The following is a 24953-nucleotide window of genomic DNA, read 5'->3' on the forward strand; positions in this document are numbered from 1 at the left end:
GAGATACGTATACAGGACAGAAACGAGAAAGTCTTACAATTTCTTTTATTTGCACATTTTGAGCAAAGTACAGTCTCAACAAGCACGCTTTACAGCAAGGTAGAAATATACTTTTTAAAAGTTTCTCGCTTTTCCAACCCCATTACAGATGAAAGCCATGCATCGTGACCATTTTTCCCCAGAGACAAATGGCGTTCACGAGAGAACATTACCCTAAAAGACTTCAACGTGACATGTCTGTCTAAAATGTAGCGACGCACCCCATTAAAAGCCTACGCCCCATGACGATCGTACCTCGTTTAGACTTTGTAATAGTAGGATAACTTTGAAAGTGTCCTCCATTTATGTTTTGTAATTACCTAACATGGTCAGACCCGATCCACCTTTTTTTGCATAACTCCATAGTCCTACCCATTTGGGCATTCCTACGGCGCGCTGTAGTGAGTGCCGGATGCTGGCCAGATGACATGTACAATTATTGCTAAAAGCTCGGTCATTCTGTAGACTTGAGAGTACCATGAAAAGAACAATGCAAGCACCATTTTATGATAAACACGTACCTACATGTACGTGAACACGTTACTTTACACTGACAGACAACATTGCAACATCTAACGTGGAGATATCATGGTATCGACACCACGCACTTGATTTCCGAAAAGTATTTAACGGTTTCTACCGACCTCAAGTATGTCTGTTTTAACACATAATTTATAATTTCTACATATAGATCTCGACATTTCATGTTCCATTTGACTTAAGTGCTGTTCATAGCTTGGCTCTCTGTACATAGTGTACCATATACGAATTTCTGTTGATGTCTTGGACATCTCATCTTACAAAATACAGCTGATGCGATAATTATCAGGTGCCCAATGGAGACCTGCACGTCCATGAGTATTTACTAGGGTACATCAGAAGTTGGACTTTCTTGCGTTCGACTTTCCTGGTCTAAGCAGAGTCATTTTTACAATAAGTCGAGAGCTGCAGCTGAAAACAGCGTAGTTCACATCAAGTTCCTGGAACCCAACTTGTGAACTTAGTCTTAGATATGCTTACTCAGTAGTCAATACTTGTCTGTATCGTCGAACAGCATTTGTTCATGACTGCTCAGAACGACTTATGCCGACGGATCGGCTTTAACTCACTGTAGTCCTTGTAATCCTTTGGGTCACGTTCTGAGCTGAACTTGACCGAGTCGTTTCCCCTGTTCCAGTTAGCCCGTGGGTACCAGGTCTTCGCTCTCTTGTGAGATCTACACTTGGCGACAACGGCCTCCGTGGTTGTCGTCAGAGGGTCGGAGTTTTCGCACGGGCAGCAGCTTAGCAGCGCCTTCCGTGTATAGATGCGGAACTTCTCTCCGAGTAGCGCGTATAGAAAGGGATTAACAGTCGAATTTGCCGACGATAGTGCGGCGACCAGGTAATTAACGGCTTCGGGGTAGGTTCCCGTTTTGGGACTGAAGAAGATGACCAGGTTGTAGACATGGAAGGGGAGCCAGGACAGGATGAAGATGAAGACGACGACTGCAACCATCCTCGTGACGCGGTTCCGAGACTGGATCGTCTCCCTCCCGATGTGGAGTAACACGCCCTCATTGCGCAGTTTCTTGAAGAGGAGAGCATATAAAGGCGTGATGATCAGCAGAGGAACAGCGAACCATGCCAGGAAGCGCCACATGGAGATCAACAGGTTGTATTGCCAGAAGTCCATGTTGCCAGGCGCCTCAGGCTGGCAAGTTGTGTGGATGATGCCACCAATGTTCGTGTTTTTTGTCGTTGTGAACACGGCAAACGGCAGGCTCATGAGGACAGCGGCAACCCAAATCGCCCCGCTGATGAGCCAGGTCTTCTTCAGAGACTGGCGCTGTACGTGCCCGATGGGGTCCGCCACCGCGCGGTACCTCTCGATGCTCATGGCCGTCAAGAACAAGATGCTGGAGTTGACGCTGATGTTGCAGACCGCCACCACCACGTTACACATCGGTCTTCCGTAGATCCACCCATGGACGGACAAGTTGGCGGTGTCCCAGAACGGGAGGAACATGCTGCAATAAATAAAGTCTGCAATCGCTAAGTTCAGCACGAAAACGTTTGGCACCGTCTTCATCTTTCGATTCCGAGCAATCGTGTACACGACGACAAGGTTGGCGACCGTGCCTATCGCCGCTAGAAACAGTTCGAAGCAGGAGAAGATGATCTGACTGTTCTTGATGAACGGCAGCTGTAACGTTGCGTTGGTCATGTTTGATTCCGGAGCAGAAGTAATGTTGTCACTGAAGATGTTGACAAGACCGTCCGTGGCTTCCTGAGTTGCGCTGCTCGTGGACATCATGGTTTATTTGTTCTGTAGTGGAACACAAGAGGAAGAAAAAACGTTATAGACGTGGTACAATCCAAAGGATTCATCATCAGGGATGTAAGATCTTCAAACGAAGGTTCTTTGATCATGATACAGCAATGAGGTCAGAAGGACAGCTAACTAATATGTAAACACACGGGACATTTTACAGTTTGATAGCAAGTTACGCACGTAGCATTTTCTATGTCAGTCTTAGAGGGTAGTTGAGTAAAAATAGTTAATGGAGCTTCGTTGAAGGGTCTTGAAACGGACGGTGATATTTGTCTCTTGACCTTCTACTGAAGGATTCGGTCGCGCCCATGTAAGCCATGAAGAGTCATCAGGATTGCCGCACTTTTAGATGCCGGTCCCGAGACAATCCAGATCCTTAGTGGTTGTCAGGGTCATTCGTCATGCTACCTTCACTGTCTACTCAATATTCCACACGCACCACTGCCATCCATATCAGCAGGGGAGATAACGTACCCAAAGCGTGCGGGCTATCTCAGCAACACAAGTTCCAAAGTTGAGTAATCCGTCGGTACATTAGGGACGATCAGTGCACGTGTTGATATGTAATCACAAAGACATCCATCCCCTCTTGAATTGGAAACTAAGGAGATAACCTTGAAACTAAGAAGGATTGTTCGATTATTCAAATCCGGCTGCCCCATGTCCCAGATTTCGGGCTTATTGTGCTCGACACAGATCCGTAGTTGATGAAGATAGAGATGGCGAGAAAATAGCATGTACTGGAATCACCCTAATCCACGCTTTGATGGACGCCTCGCGTCAGTGTCTCTTTCATCCTTCTGCGTGTGCGGGCATTTGCGGTCTTGATGTAATCTCCAAGTGGATCTTGGGACGGACAGTCGTAAGGTTTCCTGGCGGCTCCGTCTTCCTGACACATTCCACCTCGAAATCAGAGACAGGGCGGCAAACTACGGGGCAACCTAAAAACTATTCAAGTTTCCCTCTAATCCTCAATGATACAATCTTCGAGATTACTGTGGTTGCCCTGCTATATGTACACATCTGATCGAACCTATTCCAGTCTAAAGGTTGTAAATTGTTCTTTTAAATTTGAGAGTTGGAAAAAGATAAGACCTCTTTCAAGGCAAAACGGACTAAAATTCTGTGGGCTCACGTATTTCCTCACGGAGATGCTTTACATTGTTCACCTTAGACTCCAGCTGCACACATCCACAGTTTCTGTCGATATTTTCGACCCGCTCGTTTGTATCTGTCACCTTAGTTATCCCTGGCTATCATCAAAACCCAAGCCGACCTCCACCGCGTCCCAGAAAACAGGAAGGTCCAGAAAATGTCACGTTGTCTAAAGAAGTATCAACTTGTTGATGAATCATTAAACAGTAATGCGAATACGCGTGGGAGCACTGACCGCAACATTTCAGATCTTTGCACGGATGATAAACGAGGGGAACTCCCACCACAACTCCCACCTGTAGCCTCCAGTCGTAATATGGTACCGTGTCCACGCGGAAGCGTGTTGCAATTGTCCCTGGAAGACAAAACCCTCCCGCGCTGGCCATTGGGTATGCTGGGAGAGCGATAAGAACAAAGTCCCTTGATGAGGACCAGTATTCGTTATGGACGAATATGGCTACCTGATAAGTGGACTCCTGGGGGAGTCTTACAGGTGGCTTTTAGAGAGAAAAGGCTGCCGGCTCTACTCCATGGGTTAATGAGTCCTTGAAACTGTATATCGTGGTGATTTGTTTCAGAACTGGGGTTGCCTGAGGTCGTGTATGGTGTCCATGTCTCGACGGCTACATTAGATGCAGCATTACGACTGTAAATTGACACCTGTTGAGGTGTACATGTGGGTGAACCAATGCTTTAGACGCTTTTCATCATACTGGCAGATACCCATGGTCGGAAGCTGAAGCAATCTACAGGTCAGACATCGAAGTTAGGGCTGTCCATTGGCAAGCATGTTATAATACACTGAATGAAGGCTTAAAAAAAGTACTAACCCATATTTCAATCTTAATAATTCTTCTCCACCAGAAAGCCACTTGGGTCTAGTTTATAAACATTCAAAGAAAACACGGGGTTGTTCGCCTCATTCTCCGAGAAAAGCTCACCCTATGAAAGAAACCTCACCTTTGACCCCTGTTCCCTCCTGATACACCGGGTAGCACCCTGTAACTCAAACCTGTCCTGACACCAGCTAAACTGCTAAACTGAACAAATTTTGACCCAAACAGGAAAGATTAGGCCCTACCTGTCCCTTCTAACTGAAAAAGTCTCCAGATTGGACAAAAATTTTCAAGGAAAAAAAAAGGATTTTCAAGGATTTTAAGTCACACCTCCCATTTTGGGCACTGTACTGCGCAACGCAACTCTGACGTCAGCCCTACATGCGACCTGGAAGAAGGCTAAACTTGTAACCAATCGCATTGAACCCGTACGCATGACATCGGCGCTGAGCTTGAACCGTCCTAATGTACGTAATTCTTCAGACTTAGGATGGAAATCGGCAGGTTAATCCAGGTGTACTCTATCTCCAGAAGGGCTGTTATTCTTCAGTTACTCCTACGCTATCTGTCTCTGCCACCTTCTGCATTCATCTGGATGATTAAGCTCCACAAGAACAGAGATTTCCCTGTAGCGACACTTTAGGGCGGTATCAGAAATAAAAAGTTTCTCACAAGATATCACCGTGTGTCCAAAAATTTGCCCTAGGAATAAAAACAACGCAGACCTCTTTGATGAAGAAAAAGATGTGGTACACATGTCGTTGAGTCATGCTATCCTCTGCCCCCCTCCCAACACGTATGGTACTCCGTATTTGTCTTCTCCATCATCAAGTGAATTAATGCATAAGATAAGCATATCTGCATATAGCATATCCATATGCATTAACCAAGATCAACAAAGAACAAGGGTCAAGCCTGTGGTTTTCAAAAGCTGCAACGCCATTGTCACACAAATTACAGCAGTTGTACAGAAAGGATCCCTCGACTGGATACCTGTTGTCATTCATGCACATAAACTGGTATGGCACGACTTTCATCTCCCACAATAAAGGTTATTCATGTAACCAGTCACTTTCCTTCCCTCTCATCTGCTCTGGTCCAGTTTTGAGTTGGTCTGCGTCGATTTGCTAGGATGACTTTATAACATTTATGAGCTTAGCCATTACCAAATTTTGCCTGACACAATGTACGTGTCCTTTGCCATGCAGGTCATGTGTAATAACGTGGCTAACGTCCCAAACCGCACGTAGCAACTGGCTCATCCGCTATTGTATGCTCTATTAGCATTGATAGTAACTCTCTAGCCTTTTGCGAATTCAATGGCATGTTGCCATCCAATGTGTCTATACCACAACGCAGTGTCTGATATTTTTTAGATATAAACCGAACTTCGGAAACGACTATGTTCACTAGGGTTCAACGTGCTCGAAGTCGCACAGTATTGATCGATTGTTACGTTTTAATCTAGCTCTGCCTTTTAAGGCATACTGTTGAGACAAAGCTCACCACTACGCATCATAAAAGGCAACCTGGATAATATAAGAGCGTTAAAAGTGGAAATATTCTGAATGAGGCAGTATGTATGAAATTGATATCTACTGCACTATATTTCCGCATTTAAATCATTATTTCAAATTTTGAGCGGTTAAAAACGGTGCAGAAACAAGCCGCGCTAGGATTCCCTAAATATTTACGGCGCCCTCACGCCACTGCGGCATCGAATATTTGCTCCTTAAATGTTGTTATGGACTGGAAGAGTTGCTTCATCTTACGTAGAAAGGTGCCAAAAATTGACTTTGATGATTGAAGTTTTACAACCTTGACTCGGGATAATATTGCTTAGGTTGTGGCCTATAATGTGACACACTAAGTTGTAGTCTGTAGGACGAGTCAAAGAAAATTGCTTCAACAAAACTAAAAGCAGGTTCCCAAAGGAACACCCCGTTCTCTCAAAGAGACTTCCAAAGCAGGACTAATGGGAACAAAGCAGAAGCTCTGGATGGCCGACTCGGTATGCAGACGACCTGGCTGGCTATTACTACCTGTAAAACATGCTTCCATCGCTTCTTGTTGCCGCCCCCGCACTTCCACTTCTACTTTTCACTCTTATCTCGTACGTGACACACAGGTTCCTTTTCAAGGCACGTACATTGGTCATTGTTGAAAAAAAAACTTTTAAGATGTTGTGTTTCCTCTACAAATTTGAAGGAACGATTTGAAGCAATGTAGAATACAACTTGCAGATGATATATGTTATAAAATTTACACGTGTGTCACTTAGAAAGTTTCTATATCCATACAAGTTGGGAATTTTTTTTACTGTATCAGGGGCTACATAAATGCAGCCGTATCAAAAATACAAAACGTTCGCAACGCCTGGCATTATAACCCAAATAGCTAATCCCCAAGCAGATCTTGCCATGGCTTGTCTCCTGGATTCATAGCCTAAATAGCAACAACACGAACGCCAACTGCGCATTTATACCCCCCTCACATTAGGCGCTATTCTGACCATTCGCTGCATTCACAAAAATGGTAACCGAATGGGCTGTTTTTTTCTTTTGGAAGAACGGTTGTGAAAATCTTGGTCATAATTACCGCACTGTAAGCGCTGATGGACAACATGAGTGAGACAGTGTAGCTTCTTAAAGAGCATGGAACTATATAATGATGCCCGACCAAGCGTGGGAACTGTGGGGGAAAAGTGGTGCGGTATCGATAGACTACACCAACCTTCCTACAGTGGTGCGGGGATCGTAGAATTCGGCAAAATATCGGGAAATTGGCAAGGGCAGTCAGTCCACGTTTAGGTTAATGTTTCCCCTGCGCGGCCGGCCAATTCCTCTGGTAGCAAAACTCTCGCCAAACTCCCCAGGCAAATTATTCTTCCTATAATAGCCAGGATAGTCGGTATGGTAGAGACTAGTGCGTAGAAGTGGAAAGACAGAAAAGGAAATGGACGATCAAGCGACGCGCCCATTGTGCTCATATATAAGCACCAACATGCAGCTGCCGTGCAGTAGTCGGGGTAATTGTATATCATAAACATTATAGGGCCATAAAAGATCATACCAATGGCACTATAGCTGAGACATATAGGTGCAATCCGAAAGCACCCCAAAACCATTTCAGCGCAGTGGAATATTGATGGTAAGATTAAGAGAATAAGGAATGATGCTGACCTACGAAGTCGTGGGTGTTAAAGAGTGCTTGATGCCAACATTGGTCACTGCAAAATGATGTAGATCGTTCACCAACGGATGTCGAGCCAAACTTTGTTATTTCGAGTGATGATAGCGATTGGACGTAGTCAATTTTCATCAAGCTTGCTTTGTTCCATTTCAACGCGAGCAAAACAAAGTCAAGGTCGACAACTAGTATGGCTTGATTAATGCACGGTCATTGGAAGCGCGGTTATAACGTTCATGCCTCACGGTGTCAGAACTACAAAGACTTAGCATTCAGAAGAATACATCAGGCATTTAACACAAAGAGCACCCTGCATATGTAGATAGCTCCCGGGAGAACCTTCCCTACCTGTGTAAGATGATAACGTCGTTATGTGACAAGAACAGTCTTTATTGATCACACGGTAGGCAAGAAAACGTGCCCAGGTACATTGTTTGAAGATTTCACGGTTCAACTCATCAACTGCACAGTGGAACTCCTCCTGTATCAGGGACATTTTTCATCTCCGAATCGCTTGTGGCACGGACGTGCTGTGCTGAATTGTGGACAATTGTTCGCAATGAGCGGTCTGCATGTAACATGCTATTATGGGACATCGTGGTGGAATGTGCACTTGTAAGATAAGACAGGTGCTGACTACCAAAAACACACCTGTCACTGCGAGCAATAATGTAGAAGCTGCGCCAACAGATGTCAAGTTATTTGCATTTAAGTCAACTGAAGTGATTTTACATTTTCTAACGAAATGAAATAATTGTCATTTTAGACATTGACGGACTCTAGTTTTAAGGGACCTACTGGGGAGTTGCATGCATGCGTAGGGGTGGAGAGTACAGTAGGGATCCTCCCCGGTATGAGTGGATCAAACCCACTGTCTGGTATCCAGGTTTAATAACATGATAATTCCCAACGAGCGGTCTATATCACCGTGGCACCATTGGGCAGAGTAAAATGTGTTCTTATTAGATATCACAAGTGCCAGGGACCCACCTTGAAGTTGGTTAGATGCTGACGTCTTAAAGCTGATTAAAAGTACACTTGCCGATAGCAGCTCCGTTCTTGAAACGTCGGTCCCTTCCATGCCTTTGAAAAACATCCTGTCCTCTAATCCACCTTCCTTTCATCCCCTCTCAAAAGAAACTTGATACGTATATCCTGACTGATTATGCAGATGAGGTTTGCGACGTTCGGCATTACGTCATGTTACCTAGCGAAGCCCACCTGGAGAGGATGTCAGGAAACAGTCGGCACGTTTTTCGGAGTGTGCTGTTCTTTTGCAATTTCTCAAGAGGCTGCATGGATAGGATGTAAAGGGGCTTTGTAACGTATATCATTAGGATTTGCTCACTGAAAAACATTTTTTCCTCCCTCAACTCGATTAGTCATTGACTGATCTGAAGAGTCTGGGTGTATGCCAGTCAATGGACGTGACCAGGAATGCGTTGCAACGATGGAACTTTATACTCAGGAAGGACAAGTCATATATATATACTTGCATCAAAGTTGTTCGATCGAACGAGATATTCGTTTGTTCGTTCGTACCTACTGACACTTGGGTCAGCATGTTCCCTTGCTGTTTTAATAACACCATATATTTTGTACAGGGAAGGGTTTTAACGCCTTAAACGTGCTCGAGACACGTCCTCGAATACGGGTCTCTGATTTATGTCCCTTCCCAAAGATGGCTGCAACCCTAACTGAGATACCATACCCAGGATTCAACCGGGCTCTCCCAGTTACCGACCAACTGGAACCAGTAGCTCAACAGAGAGGCTGCTACCAGTTGAGCTACGGGGACATCCACATTTGCATCACAAGGAAGTCTAAATAAAAGGCCTGTCGAGAGGATAAGAAATATATGTTACCTTTATGACTCACGCAATCCTGCTATAGTAGGAAGAGGTAACAAACGCTGCGGAGCCAAATTGCCATACATTTGCAAAAGTAAGAAGCAGGACGAGTGAAGTTTAAAGTAACAATACGTCTAGATAGTGTTAGTTGTTACTGTTATGTGGAAATCTGTCGCATGTGCGATTTTACGGGTGTGATATTGGCTGACATCCCAGAAAGTGAAACTTATTGAAACTATCTATGAAGTAATGGTTTTACCTTGCCCCTGGTTAGTGTAAAGCAGATTCGATCTAGTGTTATTCTTTGCCAAATTTGTAATTTCGATGTTCAGGGAACATAAAACATGACAGCTATTGCACATGTAATCCTTTGTGCTCGCTATTTCTACATGTAGAAGAAAACAAACGCAAGCACATATTTTATCTTATTTTATGGGTTCGGCTGTGAAAGACAGTTGGGGCTTACCATCTAGCCAGTTGCAATCCATCCATGGTGATAAAAACCATGTCTGTATAGACCGGGACATTCTAGCAGGAGCAACTGTCTACACGTAATAATGATAAAACATAAAAATCGTGACCATAGCTTGTTCAGAACACGAGATAGCAAAACCGAAAGTTGCGCTGCAGTACCAAGAGAAGCCGCTAGGAGGCTCAAAATCTAATAATTTCCAGCTTTCATCACACTGCACCAACACACCAAGTATGAAACCAATTCACCAAGCCGGTCTTGTGTTATTTTGTTAACACACAGATACGCACACAGACAAACACAGGGTAAGATATAACCTCCATGACATTTCATGGAGGCAATAACAACGTGTCGTCCGTCGGTTAGGGGTGTATCTTTGGTAGGTCTCAACTGGTAGGAGCCTCACAGTTGGTACCTTGGGTCTCGGGGCTGGACCCGTCTTTCGGAAGGGACGTTAAATGGGGGTCCTCCCGCAGTGTTCGAGGATGTGTCAAAAGCACATTAAAAGGGAAGGGCTAGCAACCCCTCCCTATAAAATATACCCTGCTACTGAAACACCAAGAGAAGGACTAGCAATTCCTTCCTATAGAATATGCCCTGCTACTGAAACACCAATGAAACTTGCTGCCCTATGTGCCACTTGGTACTGCATGCATTGGATCTATACGAGCGATTAAACGAAGACCTTCGGTCATTGACCTTGTGATGAAGTAGCCGGTGGCAAGAGGTGACTGACCTCTTACCTTGCCTTGCCTTCTGGGGTCCCTCCGAGCGGCTCGATGCACCGGATAATCTGCCGTAATGGACTGTGGAACCTCCGTGATTATTGAAATGTACACCTAAGCAAGGATGAAGGATGCCTGGTCACAGGAGATCGGATTGACTCCCCATATTTCTAGTCCCAGCAAGTGTATGAGAGACGCACTAAACTGATTGGAAATTAACATACAGGTTATAGGAAACGCACGGGACGTTTTTACACACTGGAGACCAAAGCAAATGGAGCATCACTGACTGGCCTTTATAAACTGGAGCCCTAGAAGTTCCTAAAAGGCCACAGTAGTGCACGTTGGGCCAATCTATATTGAAACAATATGACTGACCGAGTTCACATACCATTTCCCGAAGGAGACCTCTCAAGACCACTCATCAATAAAACAGTTGGTTCATTGATCCTCTCAGAAAAGGGGTTGTGCTTACACGACTGACCTGATAACCCGCCCAGTGGTATTGTTCCTGTTACTGGCTCTTTGTACCGGTTAGTCCTACATCGCAGGCCAAGGAAGCTGTGTGAATATCGATTTTCACACTCACATGATGGGTGATACATCTTTGTTGTCCGGATGGCCTGATAGATCCCCATCCTCAACTGTTCTATCCCGCTATGTGGTGGTTATAGTTTTTTGTTTCATGTCTGCCCTAGTCAACTTAGCAGATAGGTGGACAGTTATCACCTGTCAGGGCGCTATCGTTAAGCACTGAGGTGAGCGTTAGGGACCGACTACTACCGATTAGGCCGAATCAAAAAGATCAGGAAGCTGCCATTCGTCGCCAAGGACGACGATTGCCCTAGGTGTGGCCAGTTAAAGTATGTATATGGTTAAGTTAAAGTAACTTATCAACTAACCACACCTCAACCCAACCAACCCATTTCTACCAAACACTAACTAGCCTACCTACCTACCAACCGCATCCTAGCTACCAATGAAGAAATATTGCGCTCTAGTATACAGTATACTTTGCACGCTTTCCTGAAAACTTCCCAAAAGCTGGTAGTGGATTTCGTGACGAGTGAATGTATGAATATTACATTCATACAGCGTTGCCAATGACCCATTGTGACTTCATGGACAAGTTTGGACTTATCTGTCATTGGCAGGTTTTGGTGCCATTCCTCCGCAAAGAAATGTAGTTGTCCTTTGAACTAAGGTGACGGCAGTTTCTACATGTGTGTCTATGACCTTCTCGCATATTTTCTTCACAGTCAACTTTCACTGTTTCCAGCCGGCTTCATGTGAACAGATCATGAGGAGTGAAAGTGAAGCCGAATGCATAACCCCTTGAATACTTCATGGTTTACGTTAAGAACACATCACAATCCATCTCATCCTTTAAACATATAGTCATTAAACTATTATAACTCTGTAAGCTTTTAGATAGGCATTAAGACGGCGACGACGAAGAGATAGAGCAGACAAACTGTTAAATATTAAAGCAACGGGAGGCTTAAGCGATCAATTTTGGTGAAATCTGGTGAAATCAAATTTAATGGCGATACGCCATCATTTGTCGAACCTTCAAAACAATTTGTAGAAAAGGATTCCCCCAGTCATTACAACCAGTCGCTGACTCTAAAAGCTTTGAGATGGAGAATTCACCTGTGTGTGGTGCTCGAGGGATCCTTGTGGTCCCGATGATCTGATCGTGATTCACCTCGCGTCCTCTTCAGGCAATGTTCAGCTGGTGAGAGAGATGTCAAGCATGGTAGATACTTGCTCATTACCATTACTGACATTTATATTGAACGTTGGAGGTAAGGGCTGTCACCTTGGTGTGACTTCTACACGTTTCTGTACGAGATAAGGTAAAATTTTCGGCCTACTGCTCGGTGATTAAGTGGCTGCCCTTGCACGTTGCCCTATCGAACCCCTTTAAACAGTAAGCCGGATGCCATTAACTCCATCAGCTTTCAGGTGTGGCATCAGAGCAACCTTTCTGACCTTGCTGCATTTCCTACATTATTCTTTCTATTTCTCGACCTAACTCGATGCTAACTTTGTGCTGAGACGTGGTTGTGTAACCAAATGAACATTTTGCCTGAACTTTCAGGGAAGACAGCTGAGTAGAATTAGGACAAAGGACAATATTTCCAGAGATTCCCGTAATGCTTCAAGGCATTGCCGTAGGCTATGTGGACCTTGTAATGGCTCGTACAAACGACTTACGGCGGACATAAAGTTTTTGTAATGAACATTTTATGTAATCGAATGGCTGTTCTGTTTCTGGTCAATTGGTTTAACGTGGCCATGATGTGCGGATGAAGGGGGGAGTTAACGAGAGGACTCCCATAGAGGCAGCTAAGCAGCGTGCGGAATGAGCTCGTAGGATTACCGTAGAGCATTAATGAGTAAGAAGATATGTTTTAATCTTACTACTTGGCCTTACTGTAAGTATTGTCCTCCGGCAGCTTCAGCAGATTATTCTTAGTCTTACGACACTGTCTTTGATGAAGGCTTGAATGAACAATTCTGATATTGTGTTGTACATGTCTTCTGTATTTTGTTCCTTTTGAGAGAACTTTTCACAGACCAAATCATCAATACGTACATACATAAATGTACTGTTATCAATGATATTTTGTTGTTATGTATGTAGCCTCGTTGTACAATTGTCTATTTAGTTATTAGTTGTTATTGGTTGCCATTCATTGTACCTTGTGCGATTGTTGAGCAATAAAATTCATTCATACATTTATTTTGTGACTAAGTTTTTAAGATAAAGGGACCTCCTGGCGCAAAGGTATACAAGTAAATTCTGATTCTCAGCACCATGTCTTACCTGGTCTCCTCTTCCTTTTCATGGTTGCTATGTAACTTAGGCAGGTGCAAGTTTACCATGAACGTAATGGGAAATCCACCTCTGCACTAGTTCATGCGTCATTGTCCTCCGTATCGTCTGATTCGTTCCGACACGCGCGTGGATAATGGGGGCAAAGACTAAACAATTAACCAAGTTTATACGAAGTTGGATGTGACATATGGCCTTCACCGGCTCCAGAACAACCGCCCCCACACGTGCAGATATTCAAGTTCGGAACGTCTGAACATTTGGGTTGTTAGCTTAATGGTCATCTCTGACATATTCCATCTAAGGGTTGCACCCACGCTTTGGAGGGCTCATAATCCTAGGAAGAGAATAACCGAAAGATAGATTTCCGGTTCTGCATCTGTGTTGTCCCTGGAACCCGGTCAGTTCTGACTAAAGTTACACTCACACAGAAAGACAAAAAAATCAATAGGCGGCATCATTGATGAACAAATTTTAACAACAGATCGAACTACGAAACAACATTAGTAAGGAAACTCATCTGTTTTGATAAATGCCATGCCTGAGTGATATTTGGTCCATTTGTACTGAGAAAGACCGCAAAATCAACAATGTAGATGTCATTTTTCGTCCAAACAAAAGTTGAGTCCCCTATCAACACAAGCATCAGCGAGAACGGCCATTGCGGAATGCCCCAGGGAGTTCCAGGTAATGGAACTTTGTGACCCTGTGAGATTCCTCCCGATACTGGGTCCGCCTATATTCCACTTGACCTTGGGGCAAGTAAGCTGCACATATTGTCCGATTGACTGATTCTAGCGGACTTAACTGCGTGATGCGGTGGGTAGATAATGAAAACATTCAAAGTCAGGCAAGCAACACCGTGATGATTTGAACTTGACGAAATACCGGAGTTAAACCCCATTCCAATTCAACTAAGGCGGCGATCTCACTGCAGCGGCAACGTGACTTAAACTTTGACAGAGCGCTCAACGAATTTCATACTTGAATCTTTTACTGTACGCTTGATTTGTTTTGTTGTCTTTTCAGCCCTACTTTTAAAATTTTCACGGTATTTCAATTATGAACCAATGGTTACAAAAATCTATTTCAGGTCGCAGTGAGATCGCAGCTAGCGAGATCGCCGTGAAGTGAAATAGGGGCTTTAAAAAAGGGAAGATAAAATAAGCGATTACAGCCACATGGAGCTTAAGTATTGTAGGTGGACACAAATAGGCGATCTAGCTGAATATCTCCTTGATTACCAGGTCTCGTTACCTGGCGGCAGGGAGAAGAATCGATGCCATTATACAGGTCCGCTCTCCCGACCTTGCTGCATCATCTTGGTACATTTAAGCCCATACACTTCAGCCTGGCAATTTGTTCTGGTAATGAGGTGTGACTGATGGAAGATTTAAGGGGAAAAACATGACCACAATTCTTCTTAAGGCTGCCTCAAAATGCCGACAAGTTAGACGCATTGAATCCGAGAATCGATCGTTTGTTTTAAGTGGGAATTAAAAGCTCCCTCCCGCGGGCTTTTTCTTGATAGCGGGACTGCCGAAAAGCGGAGACTCTGTAATCTCCTGACAGGTTGTGATATATCTTCATCGTTCGGCCGGCTGCAATCTTTTCTGTCTCTCCCTGGCCGAGAGGACTTAACAGGTGACTGGATGTGACGAAATTACAGCCGAAGGCGTGAAGCTGATAGATTAGGGTCTGCGTTTCCTCCAAGTAACCGTCAAATGAGGGGATATTTCTGGACCAACCATTAGTTCCATGTCACTTATCAAAGACCTGCAATAGCTTGACGAACACTGTAGCCAAGGAAACGACTTCTACTGGTACTTACCAACAAAAGACAATCTGGGCACCTCTCCTCACTTGACACGTCTGAAGTCTTCTTTGACGAACCCAGGCCGGCTGTATCACCAGGGAAGAGTGGGGAGATGGTATCAGATGACGTCCTCTGCAAAATGACATGATTCAGTTAGTAAATCATCATGTTCAATTACTCCCTCCAATAGGCATGACCCTCATTACTTAGAAACATCTTTAGGAATCCCAACAGATATTGTATAACCACATTATCGTTATTACACTTGACCCGAGAATGCTGTCGGCACGGCGGCGGGCACCAAGTTTCATTACCAAACGACTCTGTGGCGCCCATAGCTTATACGTCAGCATTGCCACCTCAATTTTCATTAACTCTGGCAAAAGTGCCGAACGAAAGCTGAAAGGGCAGCTCTAACTTTTAAGTCTTTTCCGTGCAACTTGTTTACGGATCTTAAGAACTCATTTGCGTCTTAAGCGTGGGAGGCAAGCACGACGTCGAAATAGAAGACGTCATAGAAACGACATGTTTGAAACATGCGCACCCTTATACTGACGACGCACGAGATCTGTCCATCATTGATACAGCTGACGCAACTTCTGTATCACTCGTCCTCTTAACTTTAATCATAGAACTTATCTTCGCGCCGCTCTTGGTTTTGAACACGTTTTTTTTTCATATACCAATTAGTGTGTTCAACATATGAGCCTGCAAATTACATATTTCTTTTCTTCATCATTAAAAACATACTAGGCAATAATGCATGCCTGAATAACGATGATTTAGTACAATGGCATTCTGTAGTAGTTACAGCAATTTGGTCATGACATTAACCATAACCAATAACCCCAATGTGCGTCAGTAAAGTAACGGTTACGTTTTTCCCCCGGAATACAAGTAATCTAATGTGATCATTTCCTAAGAACTCGTGCATATTGCCTGATTGTAGAAATGTAGACTGATGAACACAAGCTGAAATGTGGACTGGAGTGACCTTAAAAATGCGCCTCTACGATAACAACCAGGAATGAGTTCTGTTTTACGGTTGGAAGAAAATTTCCCTGACATTACGACTGAGTAAAAATATACAGCAGTCAAAGTCAATATGCGACTATACCATTTGTTGAGAGGCATGGGGGAGACCAGGTTTGTAGGCAAAACGCCAAAAAAACACGATTAGACGTAAAGTTTAAGCCTCATTCACACCTTTAACATCCTACAGAGGGATAGCGAACTTTATTTTACGACTGGTATAGTTGTACATGGTAGTTCAACTATTGCTAATATCTGACAATATCTAAAGAACTGATGTACTTATTATGAATAACAACAGATAACGACCTAAAAACCTAACTAGACATGCCAATACATCGGACGTTGTGTTGATGACAGTGCCAGAAATGTATAAAACTATCTCGTTTCTCGATAGAGTTATATATAAATTGACCTACATATGCATGTAGCATGATGATATGATATTGAATAACACTCTCTCAGTTGTATGCTCATATGGCATGGACCTATGAGGTCATGAATACAGCGTCAAGATCTGTCGAACTTTCGTGTCCGTGTACTGATCAATCATGGGTTTTTACGAAGCAGAACAAGTCTCGATAATAGTTTGTACTAGGGCCAGGTCCGGTTCAGGTCCAAAGGATCAGGTCCAGGTCCGGACCTGAACCTGGACCTGTTTCCGACGGTCCGGACCTGGACCTGATCCCGACAGTATGACTCATGCCAATGGTCCATTTCACTAGAAAGAAATCTGTTTGGTGGTGTATTAGACTTACACTGGCGTTTTAAAATCATACAACGCTAGCTGCACCTGTACGATTGGCTGTAAAACTTGGTAGAAATTATTATAAACTCTACTCTACTTCACTCTTGTTATTTTCTTCCATCTACAAGCGCTAAAACGTGTGAATGCCTGATAAAATAATCTGTTAATTTTGTAATCGGTCCAACATCCGGTCCACCTAATTTTTTTAGGTCCGGTTTTTCTGGACCGGTCCAATACGAAAAACCGGTTTTGTACCGCTACGCTGTACCGGTACCCAGCCCTAGTTTGTACTATTGGGCAAGATCGTCATGTCCCGACAAATTGCAAAGACTGTTATAAGGATCAACAGTATGTGTGTGATCCTTTGGCAGTCAGATAGTCTTAGCGCCACAGCAGTGTCTCCTGTTGGGCCAAATTACGGGTGAGAAAATTAAGAAAATATAGGAAGATCGAAAAGTACACTCCGTATCTTACGATCTGGAAACAAGCTTTCAGTCCATTTTACTGCGCATCTGCTACTAAATAAACGCATCTGCTACTAAAGCGAAAAGTCCCCCAAGATAGAGAGGAACTGTAACATGTGCAGAGACTGCATGAACAAGATACTCTGGAGTACTGAGTTCTGCCTGTGGGAAGAAACAATCGTCTGAAAGTAGACCAACAGGTTCGAGTAAGGTGAAAGAAAATAGGAAAAATCTGCTCGCAAGAAGAATTATCGTCTGAGAAAGCGCGCTAACAACGCAAGATATTCCGTTTCCCCAGGCCGAGGGCGCGCACACGGTTAGGTTCAATTCCGCTCTTTACTCGCCTTTGAGGCATGTCGTTTTTCTAGTCTGTCCAAGTCACCCTTGGCGCCGCGCGCCATAGTTCTAAAGCTAAGCGGTTGTCCTCGAAACAACAACAAACGTTGGTTTACAAACTTAACGCACTATAACACAATATTCAATCGTATTAGACCATTGCATACAATTTTGGCAACAAACGGCCAATTGATTAGAGCCAACATTGCCAACTGCCCCGACTTTGTTTCCAGACCACTGCAATCATAAATATCACGAGGTATTCTATAAATCCTTTCTTTATTGCTTTCAGACACAATTGATTCATCCAATTTGCGTATAAATCGAAATTTCATCCGCAGAGCCCAAAACTATTACAAACCTGCTCGGAGCAGAGATTATAAGACATGGGTGTAGGTGGGACTTTGGGATGAACAGTCGACGCGAAAATTACTCTTTTCAGAACGTGTTTCGATCAGATGTTCGGCCTTCAGTCACATGAAACGTACCATTGTTATATCATGGATACATGGACACATTTAGATCTCCCCTTCGACAATTATCTTAGTCGTACGTGAAAAATCGCAGAAGGTTAATTGAATATTTGTCCTTTTTAAAATGTATCATGTTCCCTTCCGTTATATGGCTCACTGCATCTGAAATACGCCATGAATAAATAGCTCCTTTGTGACCATGATACTAGAACATTTGGTGCTAGGAATAGTTTTAACGTTATACCAAAGCTTGGGACAACCGAAAGTGAGATATTGTGTGACGTAATCGACAGTGCTTTGGGCTCAGACCCAAGAGGTCCCGAATTCGAAACCTGCCATGTCACCTATATTGTGCCCTTGGCAAAGACTTTCCTCACTTCACTCAGGTTAAAAATGAGTACCTCGGATAGGTTCTTGTTCTCGGTGAAACGAATATCAAAAAGCCTGTTGTTTTCTTTGCAAAATACGATAGTTCGTTCGAAAAAGGCCCATGAAAATGCTTAAAGATATTGCGTATAAATAAAACCATTAGTCGATGAAGATTAAACATCCAGGTCGTGAGATACGCCAAATAGCAATTACTCAAGCAACTAAATATACCTTTGAAAACTATCTGATCCTTTCCAAAATTATATCCAGTAGCTTGAGTAATTGCTATTTGGCGTAAGAAATACCATTGTTTGCGAAGATGATCTCTGCGCCGGTTATTTCAAGTCTTCGATATATTTTGCTGATGCATTACTCGGTAGCAGCTATGTAAGAAACACGTACAGAGGAAGTTGAAGTGATGTCCAATTGTATTGCCTGAGTCGTACAGTTAATGAAAAACATGTTTTTGCCGCTGACTCAAATTCCTAGCGAAGCCTGTTGCTGTCTGTGAAATCCTACTCGCAAACCATCCTAAGCATGTGGCTAAGAGCATTGCCAAATACATGCAACAAGTCTTGTGGATATTCGCAACATCTAAATGTATATAAATGCTAACTGGAACAGACCTGTGGAACATCGATCTCCTACTGATCATGGGATCTAAAACAGTCTAAGCGAAGAGTAATTGATAGTCATTTCCACTAGTCGGTACAAATCGCGACAGCCACTTTGTACTTGGCACTATGTATTTAAGTTAGGCATGAATGAACGTCTGTGTGTCTAACTCCAGTTTGCCTATATTCATCGCAAATATCATCTTCCGTTGACCACGACAAGGATATGTACTATATGTACAATACACATGTAAAGTGCAATTTACCAAAGTCCCCCTGCCTGAATTAATCAGTGTTCCTAGGAACTCCTGAAAACTGAAAAGGTCTATGTCCTATTGTGTGTATATGCTGGTAAAATTTGAAATGAAATGAACAGCAGATACCGGCCCAAGGCAGCACTTGCCAGTGGCAACGATGACCTGAATGCGAACTGTCGACGTCCGTCGAACGTTGGTCTAGATACAGGGTCAGTGCAACAAGAATACAACTCACCGGTACAGCAGTCTCTACAGTGCACTGAAAGACTCAAGCCGCTCCTGCCGATGCGAACTTCACTCACACTACGGGATCAGGCTCACGACTGGGCCTTTTATTGCCCCGGGCTTCCGTTCTTACCAGGTTCACAATCATCTTCTCATACGTCATAGATACAGTCTCTTTCAAACGTATACAATGGTTTCAATCATAACCAACGTGTCGTGCGTAAACAGGAGGTAGTCGTCAGCAAAACAATGTCGTTGACGTTTCTGGCAAGAAGAATTCAGGCTGGTATATAAACGAACAGGTGGAATCTGTGAAGTACAGGGTTTGTTACAGGTGCTGTCACGTGGCACGTAATGTCAGGCAATTATGTCGTGATATGTCTACTGCAAATTCTAATTCAAGCCGGTGTTGGAAAATTACACCAAATACCATATTTTTTTCGGCAAAGAAATCTTTAAAATGATCACACATGTAAAGTTGCCAAGGCCTCCTCGAAGACAAGTTACCCTAGACCTCCGTACAAACTGTGAATTAAGATGAAGTGGATAATTACGTATAATAACATAAATGCGCTTGCGTGAGTCAGTGAAGAAGCTGAGCTGATAATCATTTTCAAAGTTAAGTCATTATCCCGAAATGACAGACAATACTCTCGAATGCAAACCGATTAAGTGTTGAAAAAACTTAATTCATGACCCGAAGAAGCTTAATGGAGATTATGTGCACATGTCTAGGGACTACGTAGTGATATGTATGACACAGACTAACGTCATAGATCTACCAACCACTCAGAGACATTCCCCTGGCAACAGCCATACGCAAAGTACAAAATGTCCCCATTTCTTCCTCTGATTACCCAGCACTTCAAAGTACTAATCACGATCAAGGGCACTGAAGTATGTGCCAAGCACCACGCTGTAAGCTCGGGATGTTTGTACCCCGGGTCCGCGAGACAGCGATGCTTGCCGGCAATTGACGTTCTTATAATGCCCATGGCAACTACTTTGTACCGTGCATTAGCCATAAACCTCAATAAAAGACAGCTGGCTAGCGTGGCATTAAAGTGAACCATTAAAGTAAGCCGTTGAGTGTGTTGTGTGCTCCAGAGGGTATCGTATTCAATCTGTCGGACGTAAAACGTTCAAACACTCTTACATCTCTCAAGATTTGTAGACTTACGCAATAAACCGCCTGATAGCTAACTACACGGAACAACGCCCCAAATGACAGCCTGCTATCGAATGTAGAATATTGGTAGCCAAAGTCGTTAAGAACCGGCATATTTAGATATTTAAAACAAACCGGACACCAACCTTGGCGTTGTTGATCGCACCACCGTGTTCTGGGTGACTCTTGACACTGAGAAGTCGTCCGTCACTTCTAATAATATCCAGTCAATATTTGAGGTCGGATCGGTGCAGTTACAACCAGATGCCCTACGGTTTCCCTTAATCTGTTAGATACATGTAGGATGTACAAGTATTACCCACTAATCCAGCTCGTACTGGGATAGAAGATTACAGGAGGCGGCGCTACTGTGGATCTACTTGACTTGAGGCCGGGTTGGAAGAGTCTTCTCAGATCTTCCTCCGTTTCAAGGCGGAACCATTTGAGGTGGGGGTGGACTTGTGTTGACGAAGACGTAACCAGATAGATGCTCTTAACTCTGTCCGAAAAGGGGGTTTTAGATACGCGATATTTTCGCATGTATCCGTGAGATTCCAAATCCCTATTACCCCCATGTCTAACACCATCCAAACTACTTAAGAGCTTTAAGCTCTCAGCACTTGGACGATATTCTGGTCAACTTTGACTGGAGTCATTATGAACTTATGGCAGCCCAATGTCATCCCGCCAGCCTCTCAAGACCCTTACACAGTCCAACGATGAGGTCAGGGGTCAGACCTTGCAGAAAAGGGTGTCTGATGTTGCCATGACATGATGTTGCATAATATGATGTGTTCATCACATTACGAAAAAGGTTTGGCCTTTGAATCTAATATTGAATCTTGAAATATTCTTTGACGCCCATTAGGGAAACCCATGTGTGATCCCGACTTGATGCTCTGCCCTCTGTTGGTCTCGGTGGTAACTATCTCACATTGGGGTTAGAGCATCACGCGACCTTCCACATGTGAACAGAGATGGATTATATGTATATGAACCGTACAGTCGTGCTCTCCAGCAAGTATTATCTTTATTCAGTTGAGGTGTAGGAGGGAGTCTTGGTAACATTTTGCTAATAATGTTCGCAAAGGTAAAGAACGCAAAGGTAAAGAAAGGCACAAGCAAAATGTTTGGATTTGACAAATATTTACGTTTGGGACCGCATTGTTAGCAGCGACACCTGGCTGCAGTACAAAGTTGACCAGTCATTATTGTCCTAAAGAAGGTAACAGAATGTTGTTATGTTACTCTTCGTTGTTCAGCCGTCCCCAACCTAATGAAATCATTTACGGAGAAATTGGTGTTGCTTAAAATAGCAGAACAGTTTTGTTGTCACGTGGGCACAGTGCATTTATTCATAATCACATGATCAGTTGCTGTTTAGTTAAATCCTATAATTGTACAGTAGTAGTAAATTGATGAAAATGCCATGCCAAATTGATATGCACAACAAGACAGAGTAGTGGGAGTTATCGTGGCGGTACAGCAGTGAGGAGCGGTTTTAAATGCCCATTTCAGAACGGGGACTTCCATACGCCTGTTCTATGGGTGAAATTCACCTCACTCTAGTTCGAAGGTGTCTGGCGGTGTAACAAATCGGTGCAGTTTTCGGCTTCTCCGTTGACCTTTCTCTAATCCTAAAAACCCTACCTCTGCAGTATACGGTTGTTGGGATCACCCCTAGCTCTAAAGTGCTCGTACGTGCACGTGACAACTTTCAGAGTAGAAGTTCCGCTGTATCCATGCACCTTCCAAGCAGAGGTTAGGCTCCTGACGTTCTCCAAGCAGAGGTTAGACTCCTAATATCTTTTAATGCGTATTTGCCAGGGACCTGGGTTCTTATTTTGTCAGGTTTTCTGGAGAAAACATGACAGCATAGAAAGCCAGACAGAATCACCTAACCTCTGCTTGGAGAGTAGCCCTGAACCTAGGAAAGCGTACTTCTAGTTGCACCGCAGGCGTCTGTGCACATGTAACATTTGGAACTGCCAGGTTCGTCCAAACTAGTGTAATCCTCCAGCGGGATAAATCATCCTTTCCGGGACGTGTACGGATCGAGTTTTGGGGATAGTTCCGGGGGGATTACTGGACGGGCAGACAACAGGCCATGCCACGCGGAGTTAAACCTTCAGTCTACACTTTTATTCGGCATTGGACGGCAAAAATGCATAACGCAAGTCACCTTTATCTGCGGGTTGACCTGTGTTGTTTTTACAAGCAGCGTATTTAAGCATATCAAGCCGACAGAAAGTGGGTTCAAACTGCTATATTTTGAAAAAAACTTGAAACCACCGTCCTTTGACTTGATAGCCCCAAATACGGTTTTTTAAACTACGGATATAGGTTGCCCCACGGATAAAGGTGCACTAGCGTACATGTTGTCTGTTGGTCGATTGGTCGAGGACAGGAAAATCGAAAACGTTACGAACGAACAGACACTGCTAAATGAATGTTCATCAGTTGTCCTTTAGTTATATATTTGTAAAGCCGATGAGCACAGGGAAGGACTTTTGTAGACGAACGTAATGAATGAATACATGCTGGGTAATCCATAGCTATCTATTATTTTCTTCTATTACCTATATATATCTTTAATAGCAATTAACACAAGGAAGGACCACATTGGTTTCGGCACATTCCGAATGAATTGTGCTTTAATGTACTGTCTATTTGTATGAAATAGACAATAAATGAAAAATAAAGAACAAAAAGGTTCATTGGTAAGTTGAGAGATAATAAGTTACCAAATTGTTGCCACCTAAAAGATTCCTTTTGAAATGCAGTTCTATGTTGATTTGTGACCATGGTAACAAGTTTCAAATGACTTCCTCTAGTGGATAGCCCCCTACATGTTGCCGCGTCTGTTCAAACCACTCATGTGAAGCATAAATCCTAAAGAGGAGAATATCCTAAAGAGGAGAATATGTTGCTTTGTAATTAACGCTGACAGTGTACTTTGTATACTTCCATGTTGCTGAAATCCTTTAAGTCTTACATAATCCCGTAACCACCACGAGCACCGGGAGGAATTCTGTGCAATGGTCTAAAGAACGCCACGCGCAAACGACACACCATTAGCAAAGGAAACTCTCAATCACCCCCAACATATAGAGAGTTCCTTTTGTTGTAAAATTGTGGACTGATTCGCCACACTTGACCATGACTGCAATGTTTCTATATACATAGACTTGGCGATGTTTCTCGCCTGACTTCACTCCGGGCTCCTTAAGTGGCACATTCTTCGCCGCGGATGAAGACGTATGGACCATTTCCTTCGACCTTCATCTCCCGACCCGTAAGGTATTCCAGAGAAAGCGATGTACGACGTTTGCAGTTAAGTATTTCCGAAGCGTTCCAATCACTGTTGACGTTTGAAATAGATATGCTACCCGCGGGGAGTCATTAGATGAAAAGGAGACATATTTCTTTCGGTGATTTCTGATAATACACGGCTGTATTTCTGGCTCGATCGTAGTGCTGTCATCAGAGAGGCCAAATCCAACACCTGCGTCTCTCTACTGTATGGGGATTCGCAACTAAATGTCAGAAATCAAGATAGACTGAATAAACTGTGATGTGTACACACTTAGAAAAACTTCCATAGAAGACCTAGAGCGTTAAGTTTTGTTTTTTAACTTTGAGTTTGATATTCCAGACTGTACATGTACTCGAGCTAAGCAGCTTGAAATCGTTTACGTCGGACAGATGCTAGTAGGGGGATTCCTTGCGACATTTTGTAAAACCTGGTATTTATGAGATTACCCTTTGATGTACATGTGTTTGTTCCTCTCGTCCATTAAGAGTTTTAGCTTTGACTTCCAGCTGTGGCCAGCCACGACCTCGAGCAACTTTCTCCCTGGCCGCACCTGAAAACTCTGCCCACGTGCCTTGATGACGTCATTCACCACATCTTCACTGGCTTCAAGTAGTAATGATATTATGTCAGTCATGGAAACTTAATACCCAGACTTTCCAAAAGTTCCTCTGTTGATCGTTAGCTATGGCAACGAATCCACAACAGTATTACATG

General features: G+C 43.5%; 1 protein-coding gene across 2 annotated transcripts; it reads right to left on the bottom strand.

The window, feature by feature from the left end:
* Positions 1 to 24: 24 nt before the first annotated feature.
* On the bottom strand, positions 25 to 19828 carry LOC118421328 (delta-type opioid receptor-like). 2 transcript variants are annotated; one of them, XM_035828578.1, is made up of 3 exons: positions 19766 to 19828; positions 15253 to 15369; positions 25 to 2346 (listed from the first exon to the last, which is right to left on the bottom strand). In XM_035828578.1, the coding sequence occupies exon 3, from the start codon at positions 2332 to 2334 to the stop codon at positions 1111 to 1113; it is 1224 nt and encodes a 407-aa protein (XP_035684471.1). In that variant the 5' UTR covers positions 2335 to 2346; positions 15253 to 15369; positions 19766 to 19828; the 3' UTR covers positions 25 to 1110. The 2 variants fall into 2 exon arrangements, with proteins under 2 accessions (XP_035684471.1, XP_035684472.1); XM_035828579.1 differs by lacking the exons at positions 15253 to 15369; positions 19766 to 19828 and adding an exon at positions 7881 to 9085.
* Between the last annotated feature and the right edge of the window lie 5125 nt (positions 19829 to 24953).

Source organism: Branchiostoma floridae, chromosome 8 (genome assembly GCF_000003815.2).
Source record: "Branchiostoma floridae strain S238N-H82 chromosome 8, Bfl_VNyyK, whole genome shotgun sequence".
Classification (NCBI taxonomy): Eukaryota; Metazoa; Chordata; class Leptocardii; order Amphioxiformes; family Branchiostomatidae; genus Branchiostoma; species Branchiostoma floridae.